Source organism: Panthera onca, chromosome D1 (assembly GCF_046562875.1).
Source record: "Panthera onca isolate mPanOnc1 chromosome D1, mPanOnc1 haplotype 2, whole genome shotgun sequence".
Classification (NCBI taxonomy): Eukaryota; Metazoa; Chordata; class Mammalia; order Carnivora; family Felidae; genus Panthera; species Panthera onca.
The window spans coordinates 112,866,111-112,886,250 of record NC_138348.1 but is presented as its reverse complement, the minus strand read 5'-3'; the positions used below and the strand labels follow the sequence as shown (position 1 = coordinate 112,886,250).

The window sequence follows — 20,140 nt, the reverse complement described above, 5'->3', positions numbered from 1 at the left end:
ACACTCACTCCTCAGGAAATATTCTCTGCTCAAATTTCCCTAGATCTAGCATGCCTGAAGGTAGGCATGGCAAAAAACAGCTGCCTGTGACCCTTACAAGTTTTGTGGGGCTGCGTAACATTGTAAAAATAGTCGCTCAGATATACTCAGAGAGTGTCTGCTGTGTTTAATCCCTTGTCTCTGTATCAGCTTAGGGGTGGTCAACTTTAGGTTTTAGGCCCAGTCTCTGTAGCATCTGGCTTTAGAAACACTGCCCTTTTAAAGTCTCTGCAAGTACAGTTTAAACACAAATAAAATGATCTTCCCGGAACACCTGGGTGGCTCAGTCGGTTGAGCGTCCAACTCTAGATTTTGGCTCAGGTCGTAATCTAACAGTTGGTGAATTTGAGCCCCACATCGGACTCTGTGCTGGCAGTGCAGTCTGCTTGGGATTCTTTCTCTCTCTCTTTCTCTCTCTCTCTGTCTGTCTCCCCTCCCCCTCGCTGCCCCTCTCTCTGCCTCTCCCCAGAGCGTGCTCTCTCTCTCTCCAAGTAAATAAATACACTTAAAAAAGTAAAATAAAATGATCTCTCCAATACACTGGTCAAGCCATAGTGACCTTCTATCCCTGTTGAGCAAGAAACAGGCTTTTATCAAAAGCCACACAGATCTTTGGGGCACCTGAGGGGATTAGTCGGTTAAACGTCCAACTTCAGCTCAGGTCATGATCTCACAGTTCCTGAGTTCGAGCCCTGCGTCGGGCTCTGTGCTGACAGCTCAGGGCCTAGAGCCTGCTTCGGATCCTGTCTCTCTCTCTCTCTCTCCCTCTCTCTCTCTCTGCTCCTCCCCTGCTCACGCGCGCACTCTCTCTCTCTAAAATAAGTAAACATTAAAAAAAAAAAGCCCACCTATCTATAGTCCACACACCCCTGTAGGTGAAGCTCATTCCACCTCTTGGAATTCAGCCACCAAAGCTCTCTGGCTCTAGTTGATGCTATTTGGTGCCAGAGGCCTTGAGAAACCAAAAAGGAGCCTGGAACTGTTCTCAAAAACGCAGACCAAGAGATCAGTAGGGAAATACACCAAAAATTATAAGTATTCTCGCTCCTAAAACCCACAATTAATGTCCTGGCGGAGGTGAGCGAGTGAGTGACGCCAGTTTCCAGCCAGACTCAGAGGCCACTCAACATGCCGCTTAATGCTGGCCACTCAACGGGTGATGGGCTGGCACCGTGAGCTCGAACACCTCCAAAAAGGACTATTCATTCCCCCCAAATCCATACCTGTGCTGCCTCTTCCACAGAAAAGGAGTTATTTTGCCTGAATGACACTGTATGAGAGGGTGTTTCTAACTGACTTACGGACCGTTCAGTTTAGTCGTCAAGTTTCACAGAAAGTCTATCCGTTAGCACTAACACTTCTTGATGTTTTAAGGGAAAAAAGGTCTTTCCCTGAGCCTATCCATCACCATCCCAACGTGCCCAGCCTGTGCAGCCCATGAACAGTGGAGAACAGAACAGCACTGAACACATTAAAAGACAGAAACAGAGAAACCAAAGGTTCGCCCTTGAGTTTTAACGCTGAGCAGCACTGATGTGTTTGCAGTAACGTAAGTCATGCCTGATGGATTATTTTCAAATTAAAACTGGGAGCGGTGTCGCCTCATGCTATTTTTTCATTCATTCTGATGTAGAATTCACTTAGCATTTAATAGCTCACTATTATGCAAAAAAGAAAAAAAAAACCCACAGGAGGGGAGACAAAACACACAGTGACTCCATCCGTAGCCCTGGGTTCGATTTTGACATCTGTGCTTTGAAGACGGATAAAGACAGACTGAACAGGAATGAAGCGTGCTCATGGGAGAATAAAAGGTCACACACTACGAACACAAGAAGGGTTCAGGGACAGCCAAGGTCACAGACAGGTAAAATTATGCCAATGTCTCCCTGAGCCTAACTCACAGAACCCGGTACTTGTGCCTTTGTTCACTGTTCTCCCTTATTACAGCTTTTTAATAGGCTGCCATCCCCACCAGATTATGAGCTCCCAGGGGCTCAAGAACCCTGTCTGCCTTGCTCACCGTGGTATCTACTGCACCTGTCAGAGGCTGACAGTGAGCAGGAACCTTATAGAGTCTTATCAGTACCTGACTGAGTAAAGGAGACACCTGATCGCATGTGCCCAACAACGAGAATTAACTACCATGCAGATTTTGACTCAATAAGAGGTTGAGCATTTTCCAACGGTTAGATCCACTTAAACCTGGGAAGGGCTGTGGAGGTGTTAAGCAGGGGTGAGACACTCCTGGGTCTACTGGAGGAAGTTCACGAACTTTACGACTCTTGACAACGCTAAGGCTCCATGATCATGACAGAGACCCCTCCCACGTCTGGGTAATTTCAGCTGAAATCGTCCAGACTCTTCTCTGTGGCTGGAATGACACAGACAACTCTTTGAACTAAAGATACTCAACTCTCACATGCCTTTTATTTGGCTGTGCATTTACCTTGCATCAGCTGAACCAGAGGTAACACTGCGTTACTAATATCAACCATTTCCCTTTTTCTGTTTACTATGCGTAGACCCAAGCGTTGACCTAATAGATCAAAACAGTGCTCCTTACTCCAGAAAGCTTTATACCATGTTGGCCGTAGGGCAGTAATGCAGCATCCCACGGAGAATTAACACAGTTCACCCTCACACCACTGCGTTTCATCATAGAAAACGATCTCTGTACTTCGTGAAACCAGTGTCTGCTTTTGATCACAGGGCGGTTAGGATACTTACCACAAAAGAATAATAGATCTTGAATCCAGGTTTAGCCACGAAGTAGTCATCAGACTTGAATGTTATTTTAATTTGGTTTGTTCTTGATGTTATTCTGGGGGGAGCGTCTTTGTGTCCACACCACCGCCCTCTAATTACGGTACTGGTCTCAGATACATCTTCAACCTCCACAAAATCATACCTAGTTTCAATGTGACAGAAATAAGCAAATTTTGATTACAGCACGCTTTGACATTCATCCTTCCCCGGAGAAATTAAAAGTAACATATGTGATTTCTCATGACTACCACCTAACATGAAAATTAAAGCCTACAGAAATTTTTACAGGAAAGCCAGTCTTTGGGTTCAGTCTTTCAAATTCAAACGTCAATAATCTGAAAGAACGTTATGCACATTTAGCCATGAGTATTCCCAAATCAACAGTCATCAAAATGGGCCACTTTCTGAACATCTGGCTTGGAAGGGTTTCCTAGGAAAAGTAATAATTATAATCTGTTGTCCTATTTTTGGAGATCCAGCTTTAATTATATGCGCAAATATTTACTATATAAAGGTTTTCAAACCAATTCCCACTTTTAATTAATTCGCCACATCCAGTGGTCCCTTAAGAAATGATCCGTATCTATACAGCATGTGGAATCAGCATTATGTTACATCATCTCATTACAGAAAATAAATGGTAAAATAAAATAAAAAGCTCTCTTCCCTTTTGGAAACTGTCTTTTGCAAGGATCCTATAATAAACTAGGATGGTTATCATAGTGAAAAGCATTACGATTTGGGAGAGGGAGGTGCCCTAAGAAATACTGGAGGTATCTGGTTAAACCAGGGTGTGGATGAGGTGACGACCATGGATGGTTCGGCTCTGATGCTGGTCAGAGAAACACAGAATGCCAGGACTGAGGAGATGGGGAAGGCCTCTTTCAATGTTCCATATAACCTTTCCATCACACAGTAGACTCTCTTCAGGGACACAGTGGACATCTTCCAGGGATCATCGACTTTATTTTCAGGACACCCCAAATCTCGGGACATTCTACTTGTGAGCTGAACTATCTGCCCTTCAGTTCCGGCCATCAGTCACTCTGCCTCTCCCCGAATGTCTTTGAATGCTAAAGTCACAACGCAAAGGATGGGCACTCTGGGCGAACAGTGGTCGTAGACTCAACCCTCTTGATATGTTCTTCACAACTGCCCTTGCGGGATCAGCACGAGAAACATGGCGGCTGAATATGGAGAAAGTCCACCAGGAGGCACAGAGCTTTTACTGGACCGGGCGGGACCGTGTAACGACTGGGCGACTACACTTCGTTGACAGCGATTTATGGGCCCTTCCGTCCCTTTGCCTCAGTTTCCCTCTGAGCAAAGTAAGAGGTTTACACAAATTCACCGGCTGGGTATCTCTTGGGTGGTGTGTAAATTAATTACTTAATGTTTATGTGGTGCTTGGAAGGTGAGAAGCACTCACAAAGAATCATTATTCAAGCAATAAAATATTACAATGTAAACATCAAGGAGGCTTGGGAACAGATGGCAGGAAATCAAGCGCATTGCATTTTATATACAATATGTGTAAATCACAGTTACCGCGCAAAGAATGAGTGTACTTGAAACTTTGTTAATACCACCAAAGGTCACTTTCTTGCGGTGTAAATCCATCAGTGTAGTTTTTCCCTGAGATGAAGTCAGTCTGTCTCTTCCTTCTTCCTGTCCCCTTCCCTGCCTCTTACTCCTCTATCTGCCTCCATAAATTTTGAGCCACAATTGGATTGGCTGAAAGGTCCCGAAAGGAAACCACCCTTAGCGTCTTCCATTTTCAAGGCATGGGTGCTGACACAGCTCCCATCTACCCGGATCAAAACCTCACCTCATCATGGAGACCTGGCTTCCCTTTCATGCCATCACCCCTTAACAATCCTCAAAAAAACATTTTTTTTTTCCCCGCACCAACTCTTTCCCCAGCACAGAAAATCAGTTCTCCCTTTCAAGGGTGACAAGACACAAAACCCGCTGGAGTGTGTTCTCTCTGTAAACGTGAACCGGCTCTTGGGGCACGTATTTGTGTCTGCTTTCTGGCATACATTACCCTCTGTGGTCCTAGAAAGTAACAGGCACTGCTGTTATTCTGGAAGAAACAGCCACACAACAAAAGCTGTCAGCATAATCAACATGCGACAAAGGACAGCCAAATTTGAGGCACCCTCTTCTTATTCAGAGGAAAATAAACCTGCTGAAAGGATTTGGCATTGCAGAACCGTGCATGCGGGAAGCACAGAAAGGAAACAAAGCCCTCCCCCCAATACATACGCTTAGAAGGCACAAGATGATCGAGCAGACCCAGAAAAGGACGGCAAACGGACCATCTGAGGGGGGGTGATGTTTCTTTCTTCTCTGAGGCCCAGGATTTCAGGGTAAGGCCCTGACATGGTCCTCACCATCACCACCTTCCAGTGCGCGGGCTACAATGACCAGGGTCAGTTCCCAGAGCCCTATAGGGGCTCCTTACAAGCTCCTTACAGCCACATGATGTGGCTGCGGGTATCGTGGGATGCTGGATGCATCTATGTGCTCCCAAAGGCTGCTCGAGGCCCGGCCAAGACAGGGGCCCTTCCCCGGCGGCCCGGCTCTGACGGGTGCGTACCTGGGGTTCTGTGACCGGGCCCTCTGCAGACAAAGCCTGTGCCCCCTGTATTTTGTCCGCTCGGATCTGGGCGGGTCCCCAAAGGAAAGCACGATTCGAGGTTTTACATCCATCGTTTCTTCCCCTTGGACGTGACCCCTGACCTGCGTTTCTCCCCACTCACCTGCAGATATCATTTTCCGCCTCCTCTAATCCGAACTGACTGTCAAAGGCCAGCTGTATTCTTGTTTTCTCCTGGGAACGCAGGCGCCACGTCAGAAGCAGGTTCCTGGGGTAGCTGTTGGGGAAGCGAGGGCTCTGCACATGGCCGTTTCCTGTCACCTGGATGGTCTCGTCTCTTCGGTACAAGTCTGTGAGGTGATTGCTGTCTGTTAGTAGTCACAAACTTGTAGAAATTAGTATGTTGTTCCAATTACGAGAAAGCAAAAAAACAAACAACAAAAAAAAACACAGCAGTTGAAAACATCACATTTCAAAGCACGTCGCGATTTCGTCTAACAACCTGAGACCAAGCGGCCGCTTTCTGGTTCTTTCTACACAGAACGGACAGACTCCTTCTCTTACCCCCAGTCCCCTGAGTCCTCACAAGTCTGTACTTGCTGGCGATATTTTGTGATTGGAGACCTCTTTTAACATAGTTTTCGACAAGGCACATGAAGTCACCTCAGAACTCAGGTTCGTTTAGATCGACATTAAAATGAGTAAATAATTTCAAATAGTTCATTAACCCTTCCATTTTTCCCTATGACACAAAAAGCCCCCCCAAAAAGCAAAACAACAACTTTCTGTTTTTCTCTACCCTTACAGCATTGATACTATAGCTTCAGCAACGAGCGCAGGTAGAACTCCAGAAATATCACTGAACAAATGACCGAGGGAGTGAAAAATATGAAAGGATCCAATAGTGCTTAATGACTACTCATTTTTTAAAAATTTTTTTAATGTTTATTTATTTTTGAGAGACAGAGAAAGAGTGTGAGCAGGCAAGGGACAGAGAGAGAGGGAGACACAGAATCGGAAGCAGGCTCCAGGCTCTGAGCTGTCAGCACAGAGCCTGACGCGGGGCTCGAACTCATGAGCCGTGAGATCATGACCTGAGCCGAAGTCGGACGCTTAACCAACCGCGATCCAGGTGCCCCTAATAACTACTCATTTTTTATTCAAATGACATTTTCCAGTGGTTTCTGTATCACAAAAATCATTAGTTCTTTGCCTTAGTTTTTGGTGACTTGTGGGCCCAATTCTTGTATTTTCCGCGTGTCATATGATAAAGAACTTGTGTGGTCTTTGTGCCGGGTTCTTGACCGGGAAATCCTACCCACTTAGAACTTCCCAGGTGACTGAAGGGTCTTTGTTATTCACCGTGGGCCCTGGGGCCACGTCTGGGTTTACACTAATGAGGCAATTAACTGTGCCCCCTCCCCACCAGTTTCCGGAAGTGGGCTGGCTATACAGTAAGACCAACCCAACCGTGTGTTGAAAGGCAGAGGGTTTGGAGCCCTGACATCAGCCTGACCTCACAACCTCCCTGGAGGAAAGGAGCACTGTAGATGGAGTCTGGTCCCATCAGCAGTCATTCTCCCAGTCCCACCTGCAGAATGAAACCCCGGGAAAAGTCTGGTCCTGGAAGCTTGAGTAAACCTCCCGGCTGTTGGTGCACGTGCACTTGCTGGGGAGGGCGCTTCGTGCTTGGGAACCCCCCCCCCCGCCGCCAGCCCCCAGATCTCACCCTGTGTGTCCTCATTGGGCTGGTCCTGAAATGCACTCTTTACAATAAAACTTAGCAGTAAAACTGTCATTGTAACTCTAGTGCCTTCGTGAGTTCTACAAGTTGTTCTACCAAATCATCAAACTTGACGGGTTTACGGGGGGACCCTGAATTGATAGCCTGTTGGTTATGGCGCCCCAAAATCTGCAGCTGGCGTCTGAAGTGCAGGGGGTACGAGCCGTGCCCATAAGCCGTGAACTCTGACCTAAGGCTGGGAGACCTGTGTCAGCCTGACAGCCGAGGCGGGCCCGTTTCTACATCCTTCCCACACGCTGAGTTCTTTGCACTTTGGATTCTGGCTGTGTGGACCCTGCCAGTGCTGCATCCAACCACAGTCCATTTGTGCTTGCCTGCAGAGCGTTTACTCGAGGCCTGTAATTCAGCGAGCCGGGTCAGGGAGGCTTACGTCGCTGCTGGAAGCCACGGGAAGGCTGGGATGCGGAGGGCGGCTGGAGGCTCCCCACGTACCAGAGGGAGGAGGAGGACACAGCCCGCGAGATGCAGAAGCGTCTTGCATGGGAACTGCAGACTTGAACCCAGGACACGAGAGCACAGCTCTGTGCCCCCTCCAGTGAGCCCAGCCACACGCCCTCCCCGGGAACGACAACCACTCTTCCTGGCTGGCCTTCCCCTCTTCTCTTCCCTTCACCTGACACTGCAAATGTAGCCGTGAAAATTGCCTGTCTGCTCAGCTGTCATCTGGGGCTTGTAGGAAATGGGGGAGGGCTGTTTGCGAGGAAGAGAAATGTCAACCATCCACCAGTCAATCAACAGTCAGTCACCGAGCACAGGATCTAAACATGATGTTTTGCGGTGTCTTCAACACTTCCATCACTGCAGATTTACCGTCATAATCCGTGCCGTGTTTCCTCCAGTAGCATTATTTGCTTAATAGTTCTCTAACTTAGTATTTTTACTGTGTAAGGTCATTTACTTATTTTGAGAGAGAGCGAGAGGAGCAGAGACAAAGGGAGACAGAGAATCCCAAGCAGGTTCCGAGTGTCAGCGTGGAGCCCGACGTGGGGCTTGAACTCACAAACTGTGAGATTTGAAGCCGAAGTCGGCTGCTGAACTGACTGAGCCGCCCAGGCGTCCCAGGAGATGCTTATTCCACTCTTAAGAAAGCAGGGGTGGGGTGGAGTTTCCTTCTGATACAGTGTGGTTAAGACAAACTGGTTTCCAGTACTACAAATTTACCACAGACCTATACTGCACTGTATTGAACTATGTCAACCTGAAAAAAATTTTTTTTTTTATCAAGTTTCCCTATTTATTTTCCCTTAAATATCAAAATCCTGGGGTGCCTGGGTGGCTCAGTCAGTTAAGCGTCTGACTTCAGCTCAGGTCATGATCTCACAGTTTGTGAGTTCAAACCCCGTGTCGGGCTCTGTGACAACAGCTCAGAGCCTAGAGCCTGCTTCAGATTCCATGTCCCCTCTCTTTCTGCCCCTCCCCTGCTCATGCTGTCTCTCTCAAAAATAAACATTAAAAAATTAAAAAAAATCAAAATCCTGCCAAAATATACATATACACACACATGAATGATAGTGACCCCATTTATACTGCTCACTTTGGGCCAGACATTGTTGAAGCACTTTGCATGCTTTTGTTTACATGCAAACATTTGTTTACAAATAAGCATTTGTTTACAAATAGGACACGGTATGCGTGTGTGAGCCACTCTGCGACGTGGCTATCACTGCCCTTCTACAGATGAAGATTCTGAGGCACAGAGAGGTCAAGGAATTTCTTTAAAGTCACAGAGCAGGTAAAGGATGGAGTCAGAGCACTAACCCGGGCTCTCCGGCCCCAGACCTGATGCTTTTAACCACTCTTCCTTAGTCTTAAATTTGGTAGACGCAGTTTTAGACTCTTTGCTATCTGTAATCTGCTCTGACTTGTGAATCACACTGTTTACATATAGTGTATAACTTCATGCCGACTCAGGGCTGTTCTCAGCAGAAGAGTTATAATGAATTACAGTACAGACCCAACATACCGGGTTTACCCCGAATTACCACCAAGTCTTATAGATGAAGTCACCCTTCTGAATGAGAGCATTTACTGTGGTGTGCAATCATGCTAACATTGATGGGGCAATTATTACGCACCAGGCACCCCAGTAAGCATATGATAGTCACTCAATCTTGCGACAACCCTATGATATTAGTAAATATCCCCCACGTGACCGAGGAAGTTCAGAGCATGTAAGAAACTTGTTAGCTCCAGGCACAGAGCTAGTGGTGAATCACAATTTGACCCTAGGCATTGACTCTTCAGAGCACACACCTTTAACCAGAGCGTCGTGGGAACTGTTGAGCCACAAAAATATGAAACACATCACTTTTCATAGACAACAGTTTCCATGCAAGTTTATATGGCAAGAATGTAACTTCTTATTTTATATTCTCACACAGAAGGAAGTTTACATCCTCATAAACTCTGAGTTACGCATTTCATCTTTTTTTTAAAACCAATTAAAATGGAAAAAAAACCCACGCCAAATGTTGTATTTGTTGATTCTGTCCCCAACCCTTTAAACAAACTCAACTCATCCAACCGAGTGTCAAAGGAGCTCATGAAAAGTCACTGCAGGCCTCATCACGTCTGTCTGGGATTCATCTAGAACAGCCAAATGGGGTTCCCAAATCGGACTCATTAACATCACCTGGGAGCTTGTTAGAAATGCACATGATTGGGCCCTACCCAGACCTACTGAGGCAGCAAAGCTGGGGGTAGAGACCAGCACTATTTGTTGTAATGGCCCTCCAGGTGATGCAAACGCTCCCTAGCTGGAGAACCACTCACCTCGAGGACCATCTCACGTGCTCTACTACTTTGCTTCTTATTCTTGACTTTCCTGGTTCCTGCACCTCCTTGCTATGACTCCACACCTCAAGTTCAGTTTTCCATCTGACCTCACCAGCTGCTGACCTGTTTGGGACTTGCTTTCCTGTCTTTGACCTGGGAGCCTCCTCCACCTCATCATTTCTGGTCCACAGGCGCCTACCCACCGACTCTGCGGGTCAACCCCTGACCTAGCTTTCTCCATTTCATGGAATCGAGTTGCCTACCCACCGACTCTGCCGGTCAACCCCCGACCTAGCTTTCTCCATTTCATGGAATCGAGTCGCCTACCTGCTGACTCTGCGGGTCAACCCCCGACCTAGCTTTCTCCATTTCATGGAATCGAGTCGCCTACCCACCGACTCTGCGGGTCAACCCCCGACCTAGCTTTCTCCATTTCATGGAATCGAGTCCTTCCTGGTCCCAACAGAGATACATGGTGATCCATAACGTAATATTTAAGAACAGATGAAATCATGAATAATACTAATGCTTTTATTTCTTCTCAGGTCGTAATGTTATCTATGACAACCTAAAATTCAGAGGCCAAATGCTCAGTGGCTACATAAGGATGAAAATGCTTGATCAACGATTCCATCGGAACACAATGGTAGAATTACAGACTGCACCTGGTGCTCCCACAAATTCAGCACAACAGTCCAGGCCTACCCATTTGCCCCACTGTCCCAGTCCAGGAGCCAGAGGCACGACTGATGTCACAAACTCTATTCTGCAGCCAAGAGGCAAAAACAAAGAGCGGTCACTGAGTCAGGAAAGTCCTACCTTGCAAAGGGATATATTACAAAACTTCATTTGTAAAATGCCTGCTCTGTAATTATGCACTAGATCACAGAAATGGCGCTGGCCCAGACTATAGCTGAATGATATACAAACGAAGAAGTCCCACTTCCAATGCTAAACGACCACAACGAGGCTACTTGATTTTTGCAGGGAGCAACAGTGGTTGTAAGAATCCAATTTTGTAAGTCCATCATAAATATAAGTTTATGTAACAAAAAAGGAGGCAGTAAATATCATTGCTCTCATTCTGCTTTTTCTTTTAAATTTAATTTTGTTTTGTGACTTCAACAGGTAATGGAACCAGCAGCGAGAAGTTAAAGTGATTTGCTGCAGAGGCCGGCGTGTGTAAGAGTGGACTTCAGTCCAACCCCACGGTCGGTGTTCTCACCCTGGTGGCTTTCCCACCATGACGAACTCCAGGATTCCACACACCATGTCCTCTTTGTGGGCTCCTGGTTCTTAAACTCATACTTCAGGGTCTGGGTCACGTGGCACTCAAGATTCACTTCGGGTCCAAGTGACGTGACCATTTTCTTTCAAGAGGATGCAACTGCCAGTGGTCTGACCATGACTAAGTAGTCAAGGGCAAGGCAGAGATGGGGAAATGGAATCTCAAGTCCAAAATCTCCAATGGGATAGACACTTCTGTCTGACAATAATTTTATACACAGTTGTACCTTGTCATCTAAAATAAGAGTACAAGTAGGTAACTCTAACGAGTTGTTCCAACACACATTTAGAACAACCTTTTTTTTTCTTATTTTAATGTTTATTTATTTATTTTGAGAGACAGAGAGAGAAAGGGTGAGCAAGGGAGGGGCAGAGAGACAGGGAGAGACAGAATCCCAAGCAGGCCCATGTGGGGCTCGATCTCACACACCGTGAGGTCATGACCTGAGCTGAAATCCAGAGTCAGGCCCTAACCGACTGACCACCCAGGCACCCGGAAAATTTTTATTTCTTATATACTAGAAAAGTATTCCAGGCACCTAAGTAGCTCCTTCATACATCAATCTGTGCTGAACACATTATGGAAGAGTTTAAGTAAATCTTTTAATGCGGGAACAATGTACTCTGTGTTTAGCCCTTTTTAAAGCTAAGTGAGGCTGGTTAGGTACAGGAGACAAACAATGAAGATACTGAAAGGTGCTTTATAATTTCTTTGAAGGCCTCGTAGGAGAGTAGAAAGAAAAAATCATACGCAGAATGCTACATTCCTTGAGGAAAAGGAATGCCAGTGCCTGCTAGTGTGGGCAAGGGGAGACTCTCAAAATATATCTGAGGGGTGTGTGGGGGGCTCAGTCGGTTAAGTGTCCAGCTCTTGATTTCAGCTCAGGTCACGATCTCACGGTTCTTGGGATTGAGCCCACCGTCGGCTCTGTGCTGACAGTGCAAACAGAGCCTGCTTGAGATTCTCTCTCTCCCTCTCTCTGTCCCTCTCCGGCTCATGCTGTCTCTGTCTCTCTCAAAATAAATACATAACCTTAAAAAATGTAAAAGATGTATCCGTTACATCCACACACGGATGGATGTTTCTGCATAAAATGCGTATTCGGACTTCTTAAAAACTGAAGGGTATCTCGAAGTAAGACAACACATAAAAGGGAGCTTTATCAGAAATAAAGCAGAAAAATGTATTTCTAAGATGTCCATTTTGATGTAGCCAGTGCGCCTGACATTGTGGGGGCTACATTGTGGGGAGAGCTCCACTGAAAGGTCCTTCCTCCTATTCTGTACTATTTCTATCAAAATCTGTGCCACCGTGTTGACTATGCAAGCAGGCTGTACCACGCTGAAAAAGCCAGGGACCAAGAAAAAGAAGGACAACACTGGGAGAAAAAAAAGCAGGAGAATCTGCTGTTGCGCGTGGGGGCCACGCTCAGATCTACCTGACAACCTGCAGAGTCGGGTGACTGATGTAAGCATGGAATTTACAGCAGTGAGCCCAGCTTTGCCTAATGTGTTAAGATCGGGATTACCACAATTATCTTCGCATTCTCCCTCAGTGGCTAACAACACAGTATAGAAAGATAGAAAAACACCCTAGCATGCAAAATGGTACCTTCATTAGCAAGAGGCAGTGCAGGGCACGTTGAAGACGCAAACAAGAAAGAGGGAGAGGTGGAAAGTACGGAAGAGTGTAGGGCACGGAGTCCCTAATTCTAAAACGAGTAGGTCGATGTGTAGGACAGACCCTAAGACACACAATGGGGATGAAGTGGAATTTAATTAGGAGACAATTTATGCAAAATCATCTAACTTCAAAAGCACAGGGCTGTGGTGCTAAAGGTGTAAGTTAGACTTCATTAGAAACGTTAGTTTAAAAATCAGCACGAGAGCATTCTTAACATCTCTCCCCTCCGTGTTTCCTAAGGCACCGAAGCGTGCCATCACTGAACTAACGCCTTGCTGGGTGTCTTGGTGGGGCCATGCTCACGAAGGAGACTCGGGCACACCTGTCCCATGTTCCTGGTGAGCACGAGGCCCCCCCAGACCCCCGATCAGCTCTCCAACAAGTCACCTGTGCTCACTCTGCTTTTAAGCAACTCGGGCACAAAGCAGATTAAATGTCAGCCGTTTATTTTCAATTCTCCAGCAGAGATTTTTCTAGGAACTCCAGCCGTAATACAAAACCTTTCTAATTATGAAGGTTCAGGGAGGAGGGAGTTGGTTGTCTGCCAGTTCGGCATCTTTTTTTTTTTTTTTTTTTTTTTAATTACAGTTCCTTTTGGCACGTGCCAAAGTGTTAATGTTTTGTAAACAAACTTCCTCAGAGTAACAATTTGGAGAGTGTTTCTGGAGACTAACCTCACTTGATAATTCTCTGAGCTCAAAATTGTTCTTCTTGAAGAATCTGAGTCGAGCAACATAGGAAAATACAAAGTACCATGAATTCTTTTTTGCACATTTGCCAGAAACCGTCACCAGGAGTGCGGCGATGGCCAAAGTACCACGTGAGAGTGATTATTCCTCACCTCACGAGATCTTTTAACACACGAGGTTTTGTTGGGTCATTACACAATGGTGAGTGATTTCGGTAGCCTCTTGGAGCCACAGGCCACATGTTCCAAGACCTCCGTGGATGCCTGGAACCACAGATCGTATTGAACCCTATCTACACTATGTTTTCTCCAAACATGCATACCTCTGATAAAGCCTCCTTTATAATTAGACACAGTGAAAGATCAACAGCAGATACTAATGAAATAAAACAATTATAACAAGATACTGTGACGAAACTTACATGAATGTGGGCATTCTCTCTCTTTCCCTCAAAATATCTTATTCTGTACTCACACTTCTCACGATGATGTGAGGTGATAAAACGCAGTGAGGTAAATGACACAGGCTTGTGATAAAGCATGAGGTTGGTTACCCCTGACCTTTCAACTTTACATCAGAACTTTACAACTTTATATCACCTGCTTCCTGACCACAGGTGACCCGCTCACCAAAATCGTGGAAAGTGAGATGGCAAGTAAGGGGCCGGCAGATTACTCTATACTCTTTCCTGCAAAATGGCTTCTACTTTATAGGTATATTACAGAAGTGATTGTAAAATTATAATCAAATGAAAATTATTTTTGGTCTAGATTTAGAAAATTAAAGTCAGTGAAATTAAAGATTGCCCTAAAATAGCCATACTGTATTCTATCACATTAGGATAATTCATATTAAAGGGGCACCTGGGCGGCTCAGTCGGTTAAGCATCTGACTTCGGCTCAGGTCATGATCTCACGGTTCGTGCCTTCAAGCCCTGCATCGGGCTCTTTGCTGACAGCTCAGCGCCTGGAGCCTGCTTCGGATTCTCTGTCTCCCTCTCTCTCTGCCCCTCCCCTGCTCACACTTTGTCTCTCTCTCTCTCTCTCTCTCAAAAATAAACATTAAAAAACTAACAATAAATAAAAATTAAAACAAAGGATAATTCACATTAATTATTTCCCCAATAATTCTTTTCTTCTACTGTAGACCTTTGTTTTCTGATGTTGTTGACACGTGAAGGATGTGAAGAGGAATGAATAATACCACTCAGAACTGTGGTAGGTGGGGATGGGCACTGCTGAGTGGCATGACAGAAAGCATTACAGAATCAGAGAACTTTTCACTTATCCTAATGTGAACCTAGAAAACAAGACAATCCCAACGACAAAAATTATCTGCTTTAATCATTGGCAACACAGATCAGAGACACAGAAAGATAACAGACAAAACAGAAAGGAAAGTCATACCCAGGAAAAAGTAGTTTCAGCCTTTTCTCTAGGAAACACTAATTATATGAAAAATCGTATCCTTACATCGTCAGGAAGACTGAAGTATGAACTCTGAGTATGCACAGAGAGTAAGAAGTTTCTGAAGTTATTTTACAGGGTAAGTTTCAGGAGGAAGCAGTCAGTCCAACAAAACCACCGCGGAATCTGAACAGGGGGGAACAAAGACAATGATTCTGAAAAAGCCCAGAGATTAAAAACGCAATTCATGTGACAAAGAGAAAGCATTTTCCTAATCACATGTGACTAAAGATTCATCAAATCCAAGAAGAAAACTGGGAGTTAATATAAGGATCCTTATGATCTGTGTTCTGTGTATACCTATGTCTATGTTTGATATGTGCATTAATCACCTCCCATGTAATAATTACATAGATCTATAATTAGGCTTATGTGTTTATTAAGCTGCATGGCCTTGGTGCTACTTACAGATTGAGTCACTTTTCAATACCAAAAAAACACTTTTTTTGCATATTAATGTTTCTTTCTTCCTTTTTTTTTTTGAGAGAGAGAGAGAGGAAGCAAATGAGCAAGGGACAGAGAGAGGGAGAGAGAAAGAGAGAGAGGGAGAAATGGGGCTCGCCCAAAGTGGGGCTCAAGTACACCCGATGTGGGACTCGAACTCATGAACCATGAGATCATGACCCGAGCCAAAGGCAGATGCTTAACTGACTGAGCCACCCAGGTGCCCCTCGAATATTAGTATTTCAAAATAGGGAAATAGTGTAGGACGGTCCAACTATTAGGAAATGGAGCAGGTTGGGACAGAGTTTTGTGTAAGTTTAGTCATGCTTAAGAGAGAACTATCCACCTTACTTCAAATTCATATATTTTCATGTACAGCACCATTTATGGATGAAGTATAATTTACATTTGGATATCTAACTGTCACTTCAAATGCCTTTATAAAGTTCGCATTAAAATGGAGCTCTAAAATTAAAGGGTTTTTATGCATACAAATGAGTGTGGAAAAAGAAATGAAAAATATACATACAATAAAAAGCAGAGAAATGATAGCTCATCCATATTCTCTTGTAAAGAAAGAATCAAGCACTTTACAGGACCAAAGCTGAGAAGATATATACAAGTACATAAAGCTAAATTTTGACCTGTCACTGGGCCTTAAGAAAATAAATTCCCTCCCTACCTCAGACAATAAAATTAAAGGCAGTAGAAATTACTATATATCTCAGAATAGGTCAAAGAATTGTCAAAGCTATGACATATTAATGCAAATAATTCATACATTGTGATGGTGATAAACATCTATCTGTCAAAAGCTGATAGCTTTCAAGAGAATCGTTTGCTCTAGAGATCAGTAACTCACAGGAGCCAAAAATGAGAGGACAATTAATTAAGCAGGAAATGCACACAGATTTCCAGCATTCCTCAATCTTTCTGGAAATTCTTGAGGCCTGGGGGTGCCTGGGTGGCTCAGTCAGTTGAGCGTCCGACTTCAGCTCAGGCCATGATCTCACAGTTCTTGGGTTCGAGCCCCGCGTCGGGCTCTGTGCTGACAGCTTGGAGCCTGGAGCCTGCTTCGGATTCTGTGTCTCCCTCTCTCTCTGCCCTTCCCCCGCTCATGCTCTGTCTCTCTCGCAAAAATTAATAAACATTAAAAAAATTCTGAGTCCAAAAGTGCTAAGCTAAGCAAATCAGGAAAACACACACACACACACACACTGGTTACAAGAAAGGTCACTGGCTCTCTGTCTCAATACTGAAGGAGAGAAATAATTTTGAAGACTTTTGAGATGCAATTGAGAAAAGTCATGAACTTGGGACTTTCATGGGGATAATGCACCAAAAGAGGTTATACTTTTATGGATCGATTCATGCTATTACCATTTTGTTAAAACAAGTTTTGTTTCAAAGCGGATGTGTTTTCCCCACAGAAGCTCCTGCTATGAAGCCACATCGGGTTTTACAGCGGGTGGAGCTTGGGAGCGGAGCCAGCCTTCTGTTTCTCGTCCAATCTCATGCGAACAAGTCTCACCAGTACCTTTACCGGATCTGGTGGGCCTCCTCCAGATTCTTCCCTCAACCCATGCACACTCAGGAAAGGTTAGACTGCGCCAGCCAAAGTCTCACTGGTTCTAACAAAAGGTTATTTCTTGCTCATACTACACATCCATCAACTTTGGGCTGGTGGGGGGGGGCCTGCTTCCTGTTTTCTCACTCAGGGGCCCAAGCTAATGAGGCATCACGATTGTAATATTAACAGTCACAGCAGGGGGAGCCTGGGGGGTGAAGAATTATCCACTGGTGTTCATGTGGCCAGACCTAACCTCCAGCAGGTGGAGTGACCTGGAAGTGACCACCACAAGGCTCTTCTTGCTTACTCCATGGTGAAGGGAAGGCCTGACTTGTGTCTGTGTTTCCCAACCAGTACCATGATCTATCCATACATGGAATAACATCCCGTTGCTTTTTCAAGATAAATCATTGTTAACGGTGGTGGGAGATGCAGTCGGGAGAGAAATGGGTAGGGGCAGAGAGTTCCTAGATGATCCCTAGATGGCTACGGAAAAAGAAAAATGTTGCTGAGTTGCGAGAAAAATACATTTGAGTAAGTGACCTTGACCTTTTTTTTTTTTTTTACATTTTATTTACTTTTGAGAGACAGAGCACAAGTAGGGGAGGGGCAGGGCTAGAGGGAGACAGAGAATCCGAAGCAGTCTCCAGGCTCTGAGCTGTCAGCACAGAGCCCAATGCAGGGCTCGAACCCACGAACTGTGAGATCATGACCTGAGCTGAAGCTCAACCGACTAAGCCACCCAGGCGTCCTGTGACCTTGACCTTCTTTAGAACTTGTCTTGTTAGAGATAGCAAATGAGTTTCACCTAGTGAGTAAACTTAAATGGTGTTGACTTCCTGAAATTCTCTCTTAGGATTCTGAGCCAGCATCTGTTGGAAATGATGAACAACGTCTGTCACGGGTCCTGAATTACAGGGACAGAAGCATGTTTTTGCCAATCCTGGTTTGCACCACTCCACCACTGACTCATACTCTACATTTAGGCTTCCTCTTACCTGTTCAACCAGATTATACACAACAAATACTTGTTGAGTGAATATTTGCTTGGGAGTGACACGGAAACACTGGGTGGTTTTCCTGTCTCGGTTAAAGACATTTGTGGGCAAATTAAATTTGTGTAGCACGTTATTTACACGTTCTTCAGAATATCTGTAAATGTTCGATTACAATAATAATTTTCACAAAGAGTTAGTATTTACTAAACACGTCCCAGGTACGACAACAAGCGCTGAACGTTTACTGGTCTATTAAGAGCTCAAGGGAGCCTTATTGGTCCTCATTATGATCCCATATTCACAAACAGAAACTGCCTTTCTTAGACATAACAGAGACGATTCTGTTTTATATTCTTCACTGACTCTATGACTTATCTTAATTGTATCAACCAACTCTTTAAATAGTAGACATCAGATGTCTGTAACCAGTAAGCCGATTGAGGGGAAACACGGGAACGCGTGTGTTAATATCCCCTGGATTTTATTCTGCCCTCATCTCAAGGCTGTGCACGTCCAGTGGCTCTGGTGCTGGTCACCGCCAAGCTTATGACGGTCCTCATCACCACCCGCTGTCCCTATGATCAAGTGGATGTTGCAAGAGTGAATGAATGAACAAGTACAGGAATTATCGGAGTTGGTAGATGACACTGCAGAATAAACTGTTCTCCATCTCAAGTAGGATTACCCTGCTTACTCTCTGTAACCATCATTTTAAAGCATAACTGTCATAGCAAATAACATCATCCATGAAAGGGCAAACTAAGTTAAACAATTAACACATGGAGATTTTATATATATACATACATATATATATATATATATATATATATATATATACATACACACACACACACACATATATATATATATGTGTGTGTATATATATATATGAGAGAGAGACGGGGGTGGGTAGAGAGTCAAACTAGAAACTTGTAAATACTCTAATACATATTGTCCTTTAGAGATTAAGACACTTGCAATATCCCCTTGGCATATGAAGTATATGTCAATATAAGGCAAGCTCGCTCTCTTGTTGGACCACACCTGGGATCATCTAGAATCATTTTTTCAGATGTGATAGAAAAAAAGGTCTGCGCTCTAATAAAGGACAGTTCATCCGAGCATTTAATGAGTATTGAGAATGCTAATGGTGTGTACATGCATTGCTAAAGGGAATCAATTTGTGAACTCACATGGGCATCTTCGTACTGTGGTTTATGCTACAAAACTGGAAGGCTACACGGAAAAAAAATGACGAATGATATACCAGCATCTGTCTGGCTTCCCTGGGAGTGCATATATTAAAAATACTTAGTCTGTCCCACAACTAGCAGAAAAGAATCTGAAGTTATTTTCTGGGACAAGACCCAAAGCAGCCCATCAATCTTTAAGCATTTACCCAGATCTCAGAGAGCACCTGCCAGGAACCCGGAGTTACTCTCAGACTGTGCACCAGGTGGATGTTTTTCACCCTAAGTACGATGCCCTGCGGGAGAAGGCGCAACCTCTGGGTTCTTCTGTGACAGTGGATTTTGCAAAAGAGGAAAAAATACACTTTTCCTCTGCTGTCATGTAAGGCTTCAAGGATATTGCCATTGGATCTGTTGTTCCGAACTCCTATTACGATATTGTTTATTTCATTCATAAACCATGACCAATTTCTCTTACACTTTATTAGATTTTCTCCTGAAACACACTCAATAAAATTCTAACTTTTACACTGGCTAATCCTTCGTGAGCAATCCTTTGTGAGACTGCTGCAGAGACCTGCTAGGAGAAGCCAGCGACGGAAAGACGGTGCAGTTTGTTTTTCAGATTGACAGGCTACTGCTTGAAAAAGAAAGGCACATTTTGTTTATTCTCCAGGGGTCTCAGGTGTGAAGGAAGCGACATTTTTTTCAAAGTTAATCTTAGAAAAAGACCAGTTGCAGAGGCAAGCAGCACTATAGGTCATCTCTTGGTACTTCAAAATAAAAAATAAAAGACAGCATTGTCTTTGCATCTGGAATATTA

At 44.6% G+C, this 20,140-nt stretch overlaps 1 protein-coding gene across 2 annotated transcripts in view; it reads right to left on the bottom strand.

Annotated features, from left to right (window-relative positions):
• Positions 1–20,140, bottom strand: part of PDGFD (platelet derived growth factor D) — a 222,687-nt gene that overhangs the window by 68,826 nt on the left and 133,721 nt on the right. The window contains exons 2-3 of one of the 2 annotated variants that reach the window (XM_078432672.2): positions 5,574–5,760; positions 2,770–2,950 (exon numbers count right to left, since the gene is read on the bottom strand). In XM_078432672.2, coding sequence (XP_078288798.1) covers positions 2,770–2,950; positions 5,574–5,760 — 368 coding nt within the window. Of the gene's footprint in view, positions 1–2,769; positions 2,951–5,573; positions 5,779–20,140 lie in introns of both variants that reach the window. The other variant, XM_078432671.2, reaches the window with a different exon arrangement.